Source organism: Nerophis ophidion, linkage group LG22 (genome assembly GCF_033978795.1).
Source record: "Nerophis ophidion isolate RoL-2023_Sa linkage group LG22, RoL_Noph_v1.0, whole genome shotgun sequence".
NCBI classification, from domain to species: Eukaryota; Metazoa; Chordata; class Actinopteri; order Syngnathiformes; family Syngnathidae; genus Nerophis; species Nerophis ophidion.
The window spans coordinates 26,505,015-26,525,660 of NC_084632.1; the positions used below are offsets into that span (position 1 = coordinate 26,505,015).

General features: G+C 41.6%; 1 protein-coding gene and 1 long non-coding RNA gene across 23 annotated transcripts in view; one reads left to right on the plus strand and one right to left on the minus strand.

Moving 5' to 3' along the window:
* Positions 1–20,646, plus strand: part of LOC133540740 (uncharacterized) — a 61,206-nt gene that overhangs the window by 39,519 nt on the left and 1,041 nt on the right. For all 3 annotated transcript variants that reach the window (XR_009803712.1, XR_009803715.1, XR_009803713.1), the window contains 2 exons: positions 20,194–20,300; positions 20,440–20,597. This is a non-coding gene — a long non-coding RNA (uncharacterized LOC133540740). The remainder of the gene's footprint in view (positions 1–20,193; positions 20,301–20,439; positions 20,598–20,646) is intronic.
* Positions 1–20,646, minus strand: part of lrrc7 (leucine rich repeat containing 7) — a 334,407-nt gene that overhangs the window by 8,691 nt on the left and 305,070 nt on the right. For 9 of the 20 annotated variants that reach the window (XM_061883598.1, XM_061883597.1, XM_061883612.1 and 6 more), the window contains 5 exons: positions 20,447–20,566; positions 20,161–20,368; positions 10,124–10,392; positions 9,621–9,713; positions 921–995 (listed from right to left, as the gene is read on the minus strand). In XM_061883598.1, coding sequence (XP_061739582.1) covers positions 921–995; positions 9,621–9,713; positions 10,124–10,392; positions 20,161–20,368; positions 20,447–20,566 — 765 coding nt within the window. Of the gene's footprint in view, positions 1–920; positions 996–9,620; positions 9,714–10,068; positions 10,393–20,160; positions 20,369–20,446; positions 20,567–20,646 lie in introns of all 20 variants that reach the window. The other 11 variants (XR_009803708.1, XR_009803707.1, XR_009803709.1 and 8 more) reach the window with 5 other exon arrangements.

The window sequence follows — 20,646 nt, forward strand, 5'->3', positions numbered from 1 at the left end:
ACACACACACACACACACACACACACACACTAGTTCTGTGGTGCACCCGCAGTTTGAAATCACAAATAATCCTGCCTTAACTTCAACAGCCAGGTTGCCACACTTTTGTCTGTTTGTGTCTGTTTATCTTCTTGGTGTGCAGCGGAAGAATGGGATACTTACTGAAAATTTTAAACCGTTTGTCCATTGCTTTCTTTGGACTCATACTGAGTTGGCAAAACAAGAGATTTTTTTAAAAGTACTCAACTTAAACACTTGCACAACAGCTAATCGAACAACAGCACTGAAATTGATCGGCCTACCCTCATTGGATGGATGAAACGTTCGTAAACACCAACGCATATTTCTAGTCGGTATGCAGTTCCTAAGTTCAAATAATGAGCAGTTTGTAGACCAAGGCTCCACTGTACCAGTTATTTTGGCCTTAAATCCCAAAGTATAATTTTAATTTCAGAAAAATCAATGTACTGACCTAAAGAGGTCTGTGCACCAGATAAAGTTAAAGTTAAAGTACCAATGATTGTCACACACACACTAGGTGTGGTGAAATTTGTCCGCTGCATTTGACCCATCCCCTCGATCACCCCCTGGGAAGTGAGGGAATCATTTATGGTGATTCAACCCCCAATTCCAACCCTTGATGCTGAGTGCCTAGCAGGGAGGCAATGGGTCCCATTTTTTTTATAGTCTTTGGTATGACTCGGCCGGGGTTTGAACTCACAACCTACCGATCTCAGGGCGGACACTCTAACACATGTGTGCCTCTGCTATATAGAAATAAAAAAAGCAATGTCTGCTTGACTAAACACTATTTGACTTGTGTTTAAATGACTGCGAAGGGGAAGGGAAGGTTTTCGGGAGGAAAAGGCAAGCATGGTTGCTGTTACTGGCTTATCTGATGATGTGTGAGAGATTGTTACCTGCAGTATCTTGTCTCCAGGCTTCAGAGCGGTTGCAGCGGGCCCGTCATGCTGTACCCTAGTAACAAAGATACCCTATAAGTCAAAATGACACAACGTTAGGACAACACAGGGACACGATGGTTTAGAATCTTTGCCTTTCTCATTCTCATCTTAATCAACCCCTCCATAAAATAAAATGACTGCCAAAAAATGCAAGGGCATTCACTCTGATTGTAGAGGTGCATCCAAATACACAGCAATCGATGTATTGTAGGTGTTTAAGTATTTTAAGTTCTTACACTTTACTAGAAGTTAAACATAACTATTGTTCAACAGCACCAGTATGAATCTACAGATATACACAAGATAGGGGTAAGAACAATAGGTATGGAATGGGTACTGAGGAAAAGATTACGGTAGTCAGGAGGGCAGAAGATTACAAAAAGATCCCTAAATGACCCAAGGCAGAGATTATAAAAACACCAACATCTTTTCACAGCGTGGCAAAAGATGTTTTTGCAGACAGCATGGGACAATGCGGCTGTATCATCTCAACGTGTTTCAGCAGGTTGTTGAACACACGATTGAGAGATGGGCCACATTGAAGGGATGCCAGTTAAAAAACAACTATACTAATGACACCAACATACTGCATACTGAGTGAGGAGTAAACACGTAGAGATACAGAGGACAGGTTTAGGGAGGTGTTAGTTCTATTATAACACTGGCATTTATACAGTGAGCCTCATAAATGTGTTTAAATGAGTTTGGATTTAGTTTTTTTCCTAATTATGTATTTTTTTTTAATATTGGTGAGACATTGAAGCACACAATTGTGGTATGGAGCTCACTGTACGGTACAACTACACGAGTGCATGTTAACAGGTGAAATTGTGAAGCGTTAATCACACATATATAGTACAGAAGGCACATACTGCATAAAGTATGTAAAAATCATTACTCTGTAACATTGTCAACATAAAAAAAAATGTTTGAACACATACTGTACAAAAAATACTTAAATTATTTTGCAAAGTGACAGCAACTCAATCTATCAAGGGACCAAGGAACATTGGGAAAGAGAACATTTACATGTACATGGTTTTAAGTGAATCTTTTGAAGGGCTAACAACACACTGAAAAAAATAATATTAGCAATGTTACACATTTGGTCCATGGATAGATGATTATCGCCACTGATACATTTTAAACGTAATTGTGATCATTCCATATTCATGTCTACCTTTCACACATTTTAGTTGGATGATTTAGTTTTTTTGAATAGGTATATTCAAAAAAATTAAAAAAATAGCTATCTTCTCCTCTCTGAGCTGCCACCTTACCGTGGTAGAGGAGTTTGCGTATCCCAATGATCTTAGGAGCTCTGTTGTTCAGGGGCTTTCATGCCCCCTGGTAGGGTCTCCCAAGACAAACAGGTCGTAGGTGAGGGATCAGACAAAGAGCAGCTCGAAAATTTCTATGGATATATAGCACAATGGACTCAGATTTCCCTCGCCCGGAGTTAGGGCACAATGGCGCGCGCCATGGGGCCCGGCCGGGCAGAACCCGAAGAGGCAACGTGGGTCATCCCTCCAATGGGCTCACCACTCATAGGAGGGGCAATAGAGGTCGGCTGCATTGTGAGCTGGGCAGCAGCCAAAGGCAGGGCACTTGGCGGTCTGATCCTCGGCTACTCTTGAGACGTGGAACGTCACCTCGCTGGGGGGAAGGAGCCTGAGCTAGTGCACGAGGTAGAGAAGTTCCGGCTGGATATAGTCGGACTCACCTCGACGCACAGCAAGGGCTCTGGGACCAGTTCTCTCGAGAGGGTCTGGACTTTCTTCCACACTGGCGTTACACACAGTGAAAGGCGACGAGCTGGGGTAGCAATTCTTGTTGCCCCCCGGCTAAAAGCCTGTACATTGGAGTTCAACCCAGTGGACGAGAGGGTAGCCTCCCTCCGCCTTCGGGTGGGGGGACGGGTCCTGACTGTTGTTTGTGCTTACACACCAAACAGCAGTTCAGAGTACTCACCCTTTTTGGATACACTCGAGAGAGAGTACTGGAAAGTGCTCCCCCGGGTGATTCCCTTGTCCTACTGGGGGACTTCAACGCTCATGTTGGCAACGACAGTGAAACTTGGAGAGGCGTGATTGAGATGAATGGCTGCCCGTATCTGAACCCGAGTGGTGTTTTGTTATTGGACTTTTGTGCTCGTCACGAATTGTCCATAACGAACACCATGTTCAAGCATAAGATTGGCCATATGTGCACTTGGCACAAGGACACCTTAGGCCGCAGTTCCATGATTGACTTTGTAGTTGTGTCATCGGATTTGCGGCCTCATGTTTTGGACACTCGGGTGACGAGAAGGGCGGAGCTTTCTACCGATCAAGACCTGGTGGTGAGTTGGCTGCGATGGTGGGGGAGGATGCCGGACAGACCTAGCAAGCCCAAACGCATTGTGAGGGTCTGCTGGGAACGTCTCGCAGAGTCTACTGTCAGATAAAGATTCAATTCCCACCTCCGGAAGAACTTTGAACATGTCACGAGGGAGGTGCTGGACATTGAGTCCGAGTGGACCATGTTCTGCACCTCTATTGTCGAAGCGGCTGATTGGAGCTGTGGCCGCAAGGTAGTTGGTGCCTGTCGTGGCGGTAATCCTAGAACCTGTTGGTGTACACTAGCGGTGAGGGATGCCGTCAAGCTGAAGAAGGAGTCCTATCGGGTTCTTTTGGCTCATAGGACTCTAGAGGCAGTGGACAAGTACCGACAGGCCAAGCGGTGTGAAGCTTCAGCGGTCGCGGAGGCAAAAACACGGACATGGGAGGAATTTGGGGAAGCCATGGCAAACGACTTACAGACGCCTTCGAAGCGATTCTGAACCACCATCTGCCGCCTCAGGAAGGGGAAGCAGTGCACTGGCAACACCGTGTATGGTGGGCATGGTGTTCTGCTGACCTCGACTGCGGATGTTGTGGATCGGTTGGAAGGAATACTTCAAAGACCTCCTCAATCCCACCAACACGTCTTCCTATAAAGAAGCAGTGCCTGGGGAATCTGTGCTCTATAGTCTCGGCCGGCTTCTTGAGGGTGCATGGGAGTTTGCCCAACCAGTCTAAATGTGCTTTGTGGACTTGGAAAAGGCATTCGACCGTGTCCCTCGGGAAGTCCTGTGTATGGGGAATCGGACTGTCTGATTGTGGTAGTTCGCTCCCTGTACCATCAGTGTCACAGCTTGGTCCGCATTGTAAGTCGGACACGTTTTCAGTGAGGGTTGGACTCCGCCAAGGCTGTCCTTTGTCGGCGATTCTGTTCATAACTTTTATGGACAGAATTTTGTAGGCGCAGTCAAGGCGTTGAGGGGATCCGGTTTGGTGGCCGTGGGATTAGGTCTCTGCTTTTTGCAGATGATGTAGTCCTGATGGCTTCATCTGGCCGGGACCTTCAGCTCTCACTGGATCGGTTCACAGCCGAGTGTCAAGTGACCGGAATGAGAATCCGCACCTCCAAGTCCGAGTCCATGGTTCTCGCCATCTCCGGGTTAGGGAGGAGACCCTGCCCCAAGTGGAGGAGTTCAAGTACCTAGGAGTCTTTGTCACAAGTGAGGAAAGAGTGGATCATGAGATCGACAGGAGGATCAGTGCGGCGTCTTCAGTAATGCGGACGTTGTATCGATCCGTTGTGGTGAAGAAGGAGCTGAGTCGGAAGGCAGAGCTCTCAATTTACCGGTCAATCTACATTACCATCCTCACCTATGGTCATGAGCTTTGGGTCATGACCAAAAGGACAAGATCACGGGTACAAGCGGCCGAAATGAGTTTAGTCCTCCGGGTGGCGGGGCTCTCCCTTAGAGATAGTGTGAGAAGCTCTGCCATCCGGAAGAAGCTCAAAGTAAAGCCGCTGCTCCTCCACATCGAGAGGAGCCGGATGAGGTGGTTCGGGCATTTGGTCAGGATGCCACCCGAACGCCTCCCCGGATGGTGTTATGGGCACGTCCAACCGGTAGGAGGCCACAGGGAAGACCTAGGACACATTGGAAGACTATGTCTCCCGGCTGGCCTGGGAACGCCTCGGGATCCCCCGGGAAGAGCTGGACGAAGTGGCTGGGGAGAGGAAAGTCTGGGCTTCCCTGCTAGGACTGCTGCCCCCGCGACCCGACCTCGGATAAGTGGAAGAAGATGGATGGATGGATGGAATAGGTATCTTTTAGTTGGCAGTAGGGCTGTACGGTATACCTGTATTAGTATAGTACCGCGATACTAATGAATCATATTCGGTCCTATACTGCCTCTGAAAAGTACTGGTCCGCCCAGGTGTAGTCGGCAGTGTTTTAGCTACTTCTAAATCACTAATCCTCGCCTCCATCTCCATGGTGACAAATAAAGTATGTTTCTTACAAGTATCATCCCTGCAGGACGAGGAATAACTAAAAATGTTTCACTACACACCGTAGGAGGATACAATAGGTAACCGCTAACAAGGTAGCAACAAATGCCATGGGTAGATCCCCTGACATCCACTGTAATGATACCAAGTACAGGAGCGTATCGAGTCGGTACTACTATGATTAGGTCGATATTGTTTGGCATCAAAACATCTTTCATTTTTTTTTAAATGTATATTTTGTTTATAAACTCTTCCTGGACACACGAAGACTTTGAATATGACCAATGTATGATCCTGTAACTACTTGGAATTAGATTGATACCCAAATTTGTGGTATCATCCAAAACCAATGTAAAGAATCCAAAATACAAAGGAATAAATGATAATTACATTTTAACTGAAGTGTAGATGGAACATGTTAAAAAATAAAGTAAGTAGATATTAACACTAAATGAACAAGTAGATTCATCATTCATTTTCTACCACTTGTCCTTAATAACAAAATAATAGAATGGAAAATGACACAATATGTTACTGCATCTGGCAGCAGACTAAATTAGGAGCCTTTGTTTGTTTGATTACTACTAAACGACAAGTTGTTTTTTATGTTCACTATTTTATTTAAAGACAAACTTGCAATAAGAAACATATGTTTAATGTACCGTAAGATTTAATGTTGTTGTCCCGTTTATTTAAAAAAGTATCGAAAAATACCGAAAAGTATCGAAATAATTTTGGTTCCGGTACCAAAATATTGGTATCTGGACAACACTAGTTGGCAGTATAAGAAAAGAAAACAAACAAACAACAAATATGTATATGTATGTATATATTTTAATTTGTATATGGTAAATCATTATTTCCACAATTTTCCAAGAAAAGAATATTAACATAAATGTTCAGGCAGGAAGAAATGTTTTCGTTTTTTAACTATGTTCTCTAAAATACACATTGAGTCTATAAAGTTTGTTTTATCCGAATACCCGAATAATCGAATAAACAAATTGATAGCTTACTCGATTTGTAGAATAACCGTAAAAAAGAATGAAAGATATATTAAGCAGGATGACTGTTGTTTATTTTAACTATTTTCCCTAAAATATGCATAGACGCTTGAAAGTGTGATTTTTCTGATTCCTCAATTAATGGAAAAAAAACTCATCGGGAGTTTAATAATTTCAAAAATAATCGATAAGTGCAGATTTCTTTTATATCAGGGTTTTTTTTGGGGTGTGCACAAATTAAAGAAAAGGGAATGACGACATTAATGTTTGTGTCAGAAAAACTGCAATAAGACGTTTTCCTCCTCTTATTAGCAATCAAAGTGATTTTTATATATTTACCATGACTGTTTTAAGAACTCTCTTCCCAAGGATGAACCGTTGCTCCATAATTCAACATCTCAGTAAACTGTTGCGGAATCTGTCAAAATTGGAGTCCAAAAAGACTGAAGTGTTGAAGATGTGAAAGCCCTCACATGCAGTGTCCCAGAACCAGACAGCCTTTCCTAAAATAGGTTTGGAGGGCTCAACAGGCAACTACACTTTATGTGCCCGAATGTGACTGCATGTGTCAGAGGAAGACAGACAAGTGCAACCTCAAAGTAGAAAGAATAAAATAGCTTGGAATATGTTGAAATAATAAGTTACATTTAAAGTCCCAGCAATTGCCACACACACACACACACACACACACACACACACACACACACACTAGGTGTAGTGAAATTTGTCCTCTTCATTTGACCCATTAACAGAGGTCCTCAAACAATGTATTCATGTCTGAATCGTGATTCTTATTTATTTCGATTCTAAATCAATTCATAGTTTTTAAGAATCAATTTTTAAATAGGCGTTACTTGGGCACGCCTATGCTTGTTCGGTTGCGCATACACATCATACGTCAGCAGCCAATAGAGCTTTTGTAACCTTTAAACTGTTTCGAAAATGTTTTACGATCATTTATATTCCAAATAATATATTGCAAAGATCGGTTTGAAGTACACAGTACACAGTAAGGTATTGATATCTAATGTGTTGATCTTTAATAGCACTAACTTTCTTTTATTTTCTTGTCACTAAGGCTGTAAAAATGAACGCTCCATTGCAATCAAGTCCATCTTCTTTGTTAATCTGATGCATTTCCTTTTTAATGCACCTGCATGGCAGAATGACTCAAAGTCCCGGAACATGCTAAGGCAAACCTTTTTAGGCAGTTTGTCCAAGTAGTCTTACCATCACCACACTTGCACAAATTGGCAGTCGATCCAGTAAAGAAGCAAAAAAAAACAGCACAATGGCTCTTTCGAAGTAACTTTGAGTAAGAAAAAACCTTTACAAAACAGTCAGCCTACATTAAGTATTATGCACACTCTTGCAGAAAGGAGTTTTCTTTTGACCGAAACGATTCCAGCTAAAAAAAAAAGGAGTGACAGGTCCACATTATTGTGGATAAAACTTTGTTTAGCTAAAAGGTGTTCCATAAAAATGTACAGTGAATGTACAGTACAGTATATTTGTTTTACAGGCCTATTTTATGGCAATTGTTTTTCTCCCTTTTAAAAAGGTTCGGTTTGAAAGGTGCAGTTGTTAGATGCAAATAAACCTCTCCTTACAATGCCCCCCAACACTAACTACATATTCGTATTCCTGGTAGAAAATGTTTCGTATTCCTGGTAGAAATGTTTTGTAGGCTACAAGGTACGCTACGAGCACTTGTAGGCTATGAGAGACATCACAAAGGGTTCTACAACTCGTCTATTGCCAAACACAGTAGGCTCTCCTCCAATTAAAAGTAGTTCTTAGAAAAATAATTCATTATTTTGTCAAAGGAAAGGGATGCTATTGTCTTGCAGTAAAAGGCTAAGCTAGCTACACAACATGTCGAGCTAACATTGCTAATGTACCATTCGAACATTTTTAACCATCCGTTATTACCTACCGTTTCATTGTCTCCTCATAATTAATAGTCACCGAGCCCGTCATTGAAATAATTTTTTGGGGAAAATTAATCTTTTTGTGAAGGTCTGTGGTTGAAGCAAGAGGGCTAATCTTTGCACACACTCAAAGCAACTTCTTCACAAATGAAAGCACATTGCTACAAGTCATAATAGTAAAAAGTAAGGCACTTTTTACTTAATATGTGGCTGAAAGTTTAAATGCTGGTAACACAAACAACCAGCAGAGCATTTTCCTTCATTGGGTTTTAACGTCGACATGATGTTGTGGCACAGCCGGTTGTACATCAATTTAAATTGGCTGACTCACGGAAGAATGTTTGGGTGAATGGCTACCAAAGAGGGATATTCTGTTGATGTCACACTTGAACAAAACGTCACACTTGAATAAAATTCCAAACGGACTGTTTGGAGGAAGTAAGAAAAATCTCTGAAATGGCTCCACGGTTTGATTAAAAATTTTCGGAACTTGTGCAGATCGCAAATACGTATATAAGTGAGTACCATCAGGTAAAACAAGTTGGTTTTGCATAATAATGCACCTTTAAGCCTTTCTGCACATGTGAAAAAGATTAATACAGAAATTAATAATGCATAGTATTTAATTGTGATTATTCGAAAATGAACGATGTGATTAATCTGACAAATTGTAATAATTTGACAGCCCTGCTAACACAACATAAGTTAGTATCATGTGTAAACATGGCTTGTCAGTATTTCCTGTTTTGATGTATTCTATGAAAAAGTCACAAATGGTGTGTCCCATTCAACTCGAAAGTCATAATTCGTAAGTCACAACCGAGTTATGACCGTCCCAGTTTTGAGATCAGAAATCAAAAAGACCACTTCCACAAAAGCTATTCTTGCGCTTTCCTTATCTGAATATAAAAAAACTCATATAAAAAATATGCACTCCTTCGGTGGATGAAGAGGAAACAGACGCGCTATTGCTAGCAATGTAGAAACAAATGTATTTTACACTACAGTAACATTGCAATTTATAAACGTCCAACAGTACATTGTATATGGCTGATTTAGTGTGACAGAAATAGTCAGAAGGGCTAAGACTGGAAATTACAGAAGCTTCTATTGCTGAAGCCATATTTGAAGCAAACTCTGGGGTGGTGAGGACTCTCCAACTTTAAGAGTAGGAACTCCCACCTCGGGGTGCATTCAAGTTAAAATTTTCAACTAGGAACTCGAAATTCCAACTTCCCAGTACAATTGGAAGATACCATCGAGCAGTCAAAAGCTTATACTTGATGTTTCCAAACTGTTTTATGTAAGTAAATCAGTGTTTAAGGCGCAACAGCAACTAGAGACTTCAAGGTAGCAAAGTCAACAGCTACTCTCGGTGAATGGCAGGGTCGTACCATGTCGGAGGGTTTGAAGGGGTTCCCCTGGCCGCTGATGCCACCAGAGATACTAAAACCAAGACCGGGGTTCTTCTCTATTCTCACACATAACTGGAAAGAGAGCAAGAACATACACAAGTGAAATTATGTTCATGTCAACTGTGAGATCTTCTATTAGGATTATTACTTTATTTTGCATTCATTCTGAATATAAAAATAAGATATGATGCTTAATCTCCCACTTTGCTGTCTTATAGATGCTAAATCTCCCTCTTTGTCCTGTTACAGTTGGAATAAAAAACACATGGTAAAGTAAGGACGATGACTTGATAATGTTTAAAGAGCTGATATTTTATAGTTAATTTGTTTCTTTGACAGTAAATTTCATTTTGGAAAGGTTTTCAATAACTAAAACAGACCAAATATTCATCTAACCTAATTCCAATTGTATACTTGACCCACTGACCTTCAGAATTGATCTTTAAAAGAGCAGCAGATGAGGCTGCTTTAGACTGATGTACCTGTTCCTGGAAACCATCGGTGCTCTTCTGGCCTTTTGTCTGCAGAAGGCAGCGGGCGCTCTGAGGCCGTGGGTTGGTGTGAGTGGTCACAACAACCTGGTTGCTCTGGACCATTCCCTGGTTACTGTGGTACTGGGGGTTGTTGTGTGGGAGCTGAGGCTGGTGGGACGTGTGAGACATATGTGGGTTGTACTGAGGTTGGTTCCCGGATGACGACAAGGCCATGGGTAGGCCAGTACTTTGGTAGACCTGGCCAGTGGTTTTATGGGCTAGATGGGAAAAAGAAAACTTCTGGTAGCATGAAATACATTTTAAAGAGGAACTGCACAATCATTTTCAATTTCTGTGAGACAAGAACACACGTCTTTCCCGTTTTCTGTGCTCGAGGCAGCTAAAAATGTAGGTAATGGGGATACAATCTATTCCACCAATAAAGCCCACTAAAATAAACAATCTATTCCACCAATAAAGCTCTCTAAAAAAAAAAACAATCTATTCCACCAATAAAGCCCTCTAAAAAACCTCCAACAACATGTTTTTTTTCTATCCATCCATCCATTTTCTACTATATATTCTGAAAATACATATGCAATGTAGTAACAGGCACATTCACGATAACATTAAATATTTTCAGTATTTTGGTCATTGGAATCATTACCATCATATCACAGAGCGCATAGCAATAGATTCAAATTCAGTCAACAACAACATAGAGAGAGCATTTTCTGTGAATACCTTGAGCGGCTAAATTCAGAATAATGATTCCTCTTTTGAGAAAAAAATGCTTCTTAGTAATGTTGAGATTGTTTCATCCTGCATTTCATTTGTTTAGTGGATTTCCATGGGTGACCAACTTCTCAGCTTGGTGCCACAACCTTCCGCTATTCAGACGAGATGTGGGATTTATAACCAGGCTTTAACTTTTACTAACTCAGAGGTAATACAGCAGTAGCAGAAGCCCGTCCAGCTACTTCTTTTCTTATTTTTTGTCAGGTCACAACCAATGTTATCTGCAGCTTAGTACTCACTATTGGTTGGAGGGGCAGTAAAATGAAGGCCATATGTAACGATGCGACATAAGTAGTTCCATAGTGTTAGCTCTTACAAAAACAATGTCGCTATACTGTTGCTTGGTTAATATGCAAGTCAAAACAAGTTAATGAAGCATTGTTGGCGGTTCTTGGATGATTTTAGAGCGCTTTATGGGCAGAAAAGACTAATCCTTATTACTGGAAATGTTAGCCGCCCTAAACCAGCAGTGTTTCACTATTTAGTATGGACATAAAAGGGAAAGTTGTTATTGTCTTGCACAAGGATTGTAGATGATGGGCAATATAGCCTTGAAAAGTATAGTCTTCCTTTAAAGGCCTACTGAAAATCACTACTACCCACCACGCAGTCTGATAGTTTATACATCAATGATGAAATATTAACATTGCAACACATGCCAATACGGCTTTTTTGATTTACTAAATTGCAATTTTAAATTTCCCGGGAGTTTTTTTCTTGAAAACGTCGCGTAATGATGACATGTACGCGTGACGTCACAGGCTGTTAGGAATGTGAGCGCTGCGCACACACACAGCTAAAAGTCGTCTGCTTTAACGGCATAATTACACAGTATTTTGGAGATCTGTGTTGCTGAATTCTTTGCAATTTGTTCAATTAATAATGGAGACATCAAAGTAGAAAGATGGAGTTGGGAAGCTTAGCCTTTAGCCACAAAAACACATGGTGATTCCTTGTTTAAAATTCACGGAGGTGAAACTTTACTCTGATTCAAAGCGGAGATGGATCCCAACCGAATGTCAACCAGCAGGTTTCGGTGAGAAAATTGTGGTAAAAAGTCGCTTCTTACCGGATTGCTGCCGTCGACTTCCCTGAGACATTGGCGTCAAGACACCCGTGAACACACACCTCCGACTATCAGGTACTGTTAAACTCACTAAAACACTAGCAACACAATAGAAAGATAAGGGATTTCCCAGAATTATCCTAGTAAATGTGTCTAAAAACATCTGAATCCGTCACAATGCAATCGCGTTTTTTTTTTTTTGTAGTCCGTCGCTATCAATATCCTCAAACACGAATCCTCGCTCAAATTAATAGGGAAATTGTCGTTTTCTCGGTCCGAATAGCTGTTTTTGTTGGAGGCTCCCATTAAAATCAATGTAAATATGTGAGGAGCCATCAACATGTGACGTCATCGTCTGCGAATTATGGTAGAGGCAGGGCTTTTCTTTTAGCACCGAAAGTTGTGTATTTTATCGTGGATGTTCTCTACTAAATCCTTCCAACAAAAATATGGCAATATCGCGTAATGATCAAGTATGACACATAGAATGGACCTGCTATCCCCGTCTAAATAGGAAAATCTCATTTCAGTAGGCCTTTAACATTGCATGTAAAAACCGATACAATGTAAGTCAAGCTTTTTTAGCATGTGGCACAATGAGTCTCCTGTCAAAGACCATTAAACAGCAAAGACCTTCCCAACAATAAACATTCTAAATCTTGCTGTATGTTGTATTTCATGCAACCAATAATTAAAGAAAAAACATTTTTAAGAAACAAAATACATCTGTTCTGTATTGCAAGGACCAAACTTCATGAATAATATTTCTTTGTTTTTTGGAGGACGGTTTCACCACAATATTCCACAATGTAATGTGCAGGACCTCATAGTATTGGCCACAAATTTAGTTTGGAAAATTATGATAAATTGGCCAAAAACAATTAATCATATTTTTAGTATTTCATGTTAAAAGTAGGTCTGTAAAACGATTAAAATATTTAATCCTAATTAATCACACTTTGTTCATCGTTAACTCAAAATTAATCGAAAATGATGGCAGATAATGTAATTTTTCATTATTAACAAGTGTACCTTAGACAGATAATTTTCAAGTTTATATAACCATGACTGGAAAATTAATTTGCTTTAATTTAATGTTTTTAAATATTATGTTTTTTTTTTTAAACAGCTCAACACAAAAATGACAAACATGCTTTTAAAGAGAATAAAAAAATTACAGGCACTGCTTTGATGTCATGACAGGTTTCGTAGGACTATAGAATGTGTATTTCTGCTGTAGGAGCACTAGCATTACGAGTGGATGAGCTACACTTCCATGTTTACATACCAGTTTCACGCATTAATGAAAATTAAAATGTGGATTGTTACGATCATGATTTGATTGTCAAAGATGTTAGCTAATGTAAAATGTGATATTTCTACCTGAATAAATGCTTCTGATATTCTGTACATGACATGTTGTACAGGTTAATGGTATTGTTATCCCTGCATGACAATGTTTTAACCTTTATTATTTATAAATTACATTTAATATTCAGCCAGCTAAACATTTTGTAATTGTAAACTATAAATCAGAACAGGGTGTAAAAAATAAACTGTAATGGTGGGAATATTGTGTTTTGAACTGTAATTACAGGATGTGGGCTGCAGAGGGCAGTGGCAGGCTTGCCTGCAGTATTACACCTTGTCTGGGCGCTAAGAAAGAGAAGAGCAGTTGTTCGAATATGTTTGTGTGTGTCGCGCTTCTGCCTATTTAGTTCAACAGTGCTATTTGTGAAGATAAACAAAAGGCAGACTTCTTCAAAGACAGTCTACCTCCTTCATATCGCTGCCGCTATTACAATACACTTTATTTCAAAATATTTATATAGGTAGAAATATCACAGAACAGAACATCTTTGACAACACATAATCGTAATGTAAGACAATTTTTCATTGTTTTGGTGGTTAGACTTCCTCTCTACTGTCTTTTTATCTGCTGAGATTTTATTCCATCTTACTAAAGCAGTTTGTGTAGCAATCTACATTTTATGTTATTAATGTACTCAACTGTAATGTAAACACGGACATGGAGCTCCTCCTCTACAAGTACCAAAATGCTCTCATGATCCACTAATTGGATCATGGCATGTTCTGGTTTTGTTCTGTTGTGTTATCACCCTGTTTAGTATTTGACGTCCTTAGTTCCTGGTGGGACTTCCTGTTTTGTTTCTGTTGCCTAGTTACGCATTTAGTATCACCTGTCTCTTGTTTGTCGTCGCGCACCTGCCTCCCAATTTTCTGTCCCTATTCAAGCCTGCCTTCGTCTGTCTTTCGGTCTCGCAGTGTAGTTTGCTTTCCATGCAACAGGTGACATCGCTATCCCGCATTGTGGTAAATACCCTTTGTACTCGATTAGCTTCCATGCTATTTTGTTTGTTCGTTTCCCTAGCTCACATGCTAGCGTCTTTTGTTTCTTCTAGCTCATGCTAGTTCTGTTGGTTTTGTTTGTTAGTGCCTTCGTGCAAGTGTTTGTGTTCTTAATTTGTTTTTTAGTATATTAATAAATCATCATTCTTACCCTCATGCTGTTTTCCATTCCGACTGCATCAACGAGAGAACGCAATCCACACCACGATGCCCACCAAACGTCACAGTACACTGCGAGCAAAGAGACGTTCTCTCGCATCGGAGATCGAAGACTTTGATGTGCTTACGGGGAAGATAGCCCAAGTGGTGGAGGCTGGGACATTTTGCTACATGCCCTAGCCCTATTCCAAGCCCTAGCCTTAGCCCATGTCCAAGCCCTAGTCTTAGTCCGATTCGTGGTCTGACTCGTGGTCCGAGTCCGAGGCCGAGTCCGTGTCCGAGGCCGAGTCCAAGGCCTAGCACAAGTCCTAGCCCAAGTCCTAGCCTTAGTCCTAGCCTTAGTCCTAGCCATAGTCACAGTCCTAGTCATAGTCATGGTCCGAGTCCTGGTCCTAGCCCTAGTCACAGTCCCAATCATAGTCATAGTCGTAGTCACAATCCAAGTCCTAGTCCTAGTCCGACTAATAGTCTGACTCCGAGGCTGAGTCATAGTCTTAGTCCTAGTCACAGTCTTAGTCCTAGTCACAGTCTTAATCCAAGTCTTAGTCTAAGTCTTAGTCCGAGTCCCAGTCATAGTCCAAGTCCAGGTCTGGATCCCACTCCAGCACCTGAATTTTTGCTGGATTCCACTCCAGCACCGGACTCTGTGCTAGATCACACTCCAGTACCTGACTTTTTGCTGGGTCCCACTCCAGCACCGGACTCTGTGCTGGATCACACTCCAGCACAAGATACAATGCTGGATTCCACTCCAGTACCTGCTCCTCGGCTGGAGTCAGCACCAGTGCCTGCACCCCGGCTGGCACCAGTGCCTGCACCCCGGCTGGCACCAGTGCCTGCACCCCGGCTGGCGCTCCGTTGTCTGCTCCTACAGCACCGGCTTCATCTCCTACGTCAGCGCTGGCTTCGTCTGCTGCACTTTGGCCTGCTTCGGCTGCAACACCCGCACCGGCTTTGTCTGCTGCTCTACCGCCAGCTTCATCTCCAGCTCCACGGATGTGGCCTTGCTCTGGCTGTCCTCCTCGCTGGGCGCATCCACCTTCATGTCGGCCACGAATGTGGCCTTGCCCTGGCAGTTCTTCTCACCGGGCGCATCCACCTTCAGGTCGCCCGCCAAGACTTTTGCGGCAGCGGCATTCCATCTGCCGCCGCCACCTGACGTGTCCATGGTGGATTTGGGGACACAGGACCTGGCAACCCTCCACCATGTCCTCCCTCTGCCCTCCCTTCACTTTTGGACTGTCTTGTTGTGGGGGGGGATCTCTGTGTAATTTTTGGGACATCTGGGATCTGTCAATTGAGGGGGGGCTTATGTCATGATTCACTATTTGGATCATGGCATGTTCTGGTTTTGTTCTGTTGTGTTATCACCCTGTTTAGTATTTGACATCCTTAGTTCCTGGTGGCACTTCCTGTTTTGTTTCTGTTGCCTAATTACGCATTTAGTATCACCTGTCTCTTGTGTGTCGTCGCGCACCTGCTTCCTAATATACTGTCCCTATTTAAGCCTGCCTTTGTTTGTCTTTCGGTGCAGTGTAGTTTGCTTTCCACGCAACAGGTGACATCGCTATCCCGCATTGTGGTAAATACCCTTTGACACGATTAGCTTCCATGCTATTTTGTTTGTTCGTTTCCCTTGCTCACATGCTAGCGTCTTTTGTTTCTTCTAGCTCATGCTTGTTCTGTTGGTTTTGTTTGTTAGTGCCTTCGTGCAAGTGTTTTTGTTCTTGGTTTGTTCTTTAGTATATTAATAAATCATTATTCTTACCTTCACGCTGTGTCCCATCTCAAACAGCATCCACAAGAGAATAAAACCAGCAAAGCGTCACAGGTGCCAGCAGGATAAAATTGTATTGTCTGGTCTGGAGAAAGACTTGCCATGGCTTTGGGGTGGTATAGCTCGGTTGGTAGAGCGGCCGTGCCAGCAACTTGAGGGTTGCAGGTTCGATCCCCACTTCCGCCATCCTAGTCAATGCCGTTGTGTCCCTGGGCAAGACACTTTAGCCACCTGCTCCCAGTGACACCCCCACTGGTTTAATTGTAACTTAGATATTGGGTTTCACTATGTAAAGCGCTTTGAGTCACTTGAGGAAAAAAAGCGCTATATAAATATAATTCATTTCACTTTACTTTGGACCTGAGATTTCCATAAAGTCCCCCGTTTTTGTACATTTCTGGAAGCTATTTTCAATCTTGTGGCTCAACAGTAACTGGACACCATTACATATTCCGATGCTAAGGAGCGGGCAAAGGGTCAAAAAGGAGTCAGGAAGCATGCGGGTTTATCGCTTGTTAAAGAAATTATGGCTGTTAAAGGAACTTATCGATAAAGCGTCATCGCGTTAAGCCCTAGTTAAAAGTAATCAGATGATATCTGGTTTGGATTCTAAACCGGTTTGTACAATTCCATGCAGTACCTTCTCTATTCGTTCTTGCCATTGATTGATTGATAGAAACTTTTATTAGTAGATTGCACAGTTCAGTATATATTCCGTACAATTGACCACTAAATGGTAACACCCGAATAAGTTTTTCAACTTGTTTAAGTCGGGGTCCACGTATATCATCCATCCATCCATCCATTTTCTACTGCTTATTCCCTTTTGGGGTTGCAGGGGGCGCTGGTGCCTATCTCAGCTACAATTTGGCGGAAGGCGGTGTACACCCTGGACAAGTCGCCACCTCATCGCAGGGCCAACACAGATAGACAGACAACATTCACACTCACATTCACACACTAGGGCCCATTTAGTGTTGCCAATCAAACTATCCCAGGTGCATGTCTTTGGAAGTGGGAGGAAGCGGGAGTACCCGGAGAGAACCCACGTATTCACGGGGAGGACATGCAAACCCTGACTACTCAGGACCTTCGTGTTGTGAGGCAGACGCACTAACCCCTCTCCCACCGTGAAGCCCCCATGTAAATCAATTCATCTAATATGGCAGTGATGGCGACGTATGATGTGGCGCTTAATGCGGCGTCTGCGTATTTAGAGCGATATATAACGCGGTAGTCCGGTAGGCTATACGAGTGTCATTTTTTCTGTGACACAGCGCAAACCACAAAAAACTTGAATTTGAAATCTGTTTAATCAGTGACTGGCAATTTTAACAAGTAACATAATTTTTATGAAGAAAAACAAACTTTTAGATAATATTGAATAAAAAAAGAGTTCAATAGTACTACAACTTGATTGATTGACAACTACAGGAGTTTTATAAAGTAATGTGATAACAATGTTGAAGAGTGGACTTCTACAGTATTTCCTTCCAGTTGCTTCTCTGCCAATCACACAATCAGCAGCTTTTTCATATTTTCATGGATACATATCTGCCATTTAGATATTATTTTGACACCGTTCGCTGGTGTTATTTACTCCTTTTGCTTGAGAACAATGCAGATGAGCAGTGCTATGCTTGAACTGCTTAACCAAGTCGGCGACACACCCGGTCACAATTTTTTTAGTTAAATCGATAAATATTAGCCACTTCTTCTTCTCAGCACTGTCTTTCACACTTACTTTCTTTCGTTCCTAAAAAAAAAGGAATGGGCAAAACTGGGAAAATATAGGTGGCAAAGCTTGTGGCATTGTGTTAAAAAAGACTTGAGGCTGTAATTGTTGCCAAAGATGCATGAACCAAGGATTTAGCAAAATGTGTACAAACCCTGTTTCCATATTATTTGGGAAATTGTGTTAGATGTAAATATAAACAGAATACAATGATTTGCAAATCATTTTCAACCCAAATTCAGTTGAATACGCTACAAATACAACATATTTGATGTTCAAACTGATAAACATTTTTTTTGCAAATAATCATTAACTTTAGAGTTTGATGCCAGCAACACGTGACAAAGAAGTTGGGAAAGGTGGCAATAAATACTGATAAAGTTGAGGAATTCTCATCAAACACTTATTTGGAACATCCCACAGGTGTGCAGGCTAAGTGGGAACAGGTGGGTGCCATGATTGGGCATAAGAGCAGCTTCCATGAAATGCTAAGTAATTCACAAACAAGGATGGGGCAAGGGTCTCGAATTTGTAAGCAAATTGTCGAACAGTTTTAGAACAACATTTCTCAACGAGCTATTGCAAGGAATTTAGGGATTGTACCATCTACGGTCCGTAAAATCATCAGAAGGTTCAGAGAATCTGGGGAAATCATTGCATGTAAGCGATGATATTACGGACCTTTGATCCCTCAGGCGGTACTGGATCAAAAACCAACATCGGTGTGTAAAGGATATCGCCACATGGGCTCAGGAACACTTCAGAAAACCACTGTCAGTAACTACAGTTGGTCGCTACATCTGTAAGTGCAAGTCAACTCTACTATGCAAAGCGAAAGCCATTTATCAACAACACCCAGGAACACCGCCCGCTTCGCTGGGCCCGAGCTTATCTAAGATGGACTGATGCAAATTGGAAAAGTGTTCCGTGGTCTGACGAGTCCACATTTCAAATTATATTTGGAAACTGTGGATGTGGTGTCTTCCGGAACAAAGAGGAAAATAACCATCCGGATTGTTATCGGTGCAAAGTTCAAAAGCCAGCATCTGTGATGGTATGGGGGTGTTTTAGTGCCCAAGGCATGGGTAACTTACACATCTGTGAAGGCACCATTAATGCTGAATGTTGTCATCCAAGCAACGTTATAATGAACGCTCCTGCTTATTTCAGCAAAACAATGCCAAGCCACATGTTACAACAGCGTGGCTTCGTAGTAAAAGAGTGCGGGTACTTTCCTGGCCCGCCTGCAGTCCTGACATGTTTCCCATCGAAAATGTGTGGCGCATTATGTACAGCCTAAGTTGAACAACTTAAGCTGTACATCAAGCAAGAATGGTAAATAATTCCGCTTCCAAAGCTTCAATAATTAGTTTCCTCAGTTCCCAAACGTTTATTGAGTGTTGTTAAAAGAAAATATGATGTAACACTGTGGTGAACATGCCCTTTCCCAACTACTTTGGCACGTGTTGCAGCCATGAAATTTAAAGTTAATTATTATTTGCAAAAAAATAAAAAAATAAAGTATATGAGATTGAACATCAAATATCTTGTCTTTGTAGTGCATTCAATTGAATATGGGTTAAAAAGGATTTGCAAATCATTGTATTCCATTTATATTTACATCTAACACAATTTCCCAACTCATATGGAAACGGGGTTTGTATGTGGAATTTTTTAAATCTTTTTTAATACATTTGCCCAAAATTAGACATTTTGGTTTTTTTCTGTCAATATGGAGTACTTAGTGTACATTAATGGCACATTTTTTATTTTTTATTTTACCAAATGGCTGCTATGAAACAAACAATGAACAATTTAAAAGGGGTCTGAATACATTCAGTACCCACTGTACTACAAGTCATGTAGTGTTCATTCTGCAAAAAAAAAAAAAATGTTTAATGTCATTATTAGCTAGCAAATGTTTACAATCACACTTGCGCAGAAGAGCATCATCTGGACCAGTCCACAAAAATGCGTGTTTACATCGTGAAGGCTTTCACAGCTTTTCAATGCTGCTTGGTCTACACTGAAAAATCCAAACTGGACCAAATTCCTGTTTCCATTTAATGTGTGTGGAACAGTTTCCCTTGTGGATCGTTAACGTTTGTTTAATTCTAAGTCTATGTCTAAATGACCAATACCTTGAGACATGTTGCCTTGGTACTGCCCTCCAGATGGAACGACCGATAATGGCATTCCTGGCTGGTATTGGCTCCCCTTGTTCATCATCCCGCCATCATAACCCTGTTGGCCAACCATGCGATGAGGTGTCATGGCCGAGGTAGAGGACGAAGAAGTGACGATCATGGTATTGTGTGACTGATGAGAAGGGTTGTGGGAGTGACTGGCCTGTGGAAATATGATTGCTAGTTTGGTCAAAATATGTGCTCACATGTTTTTATTCTCTCCCTTCCATGCAGCTTTTACCTTCTTCATGAGGTTGTCGGGTGGGACGTCCCTCCTGCCAAGTGAGTACGGAACCCACTGATTGCTCCCTGACACACCCTCTTGGTCATTATCCAGCATGGCAGCTTGTTGAGAGGGGGTCTAGAAGACAGGATAAGGGACATAACGCTTGGTAAGATTGAATTCAAGACAAACAAAGAAGTGCGTACACGCCTCACATT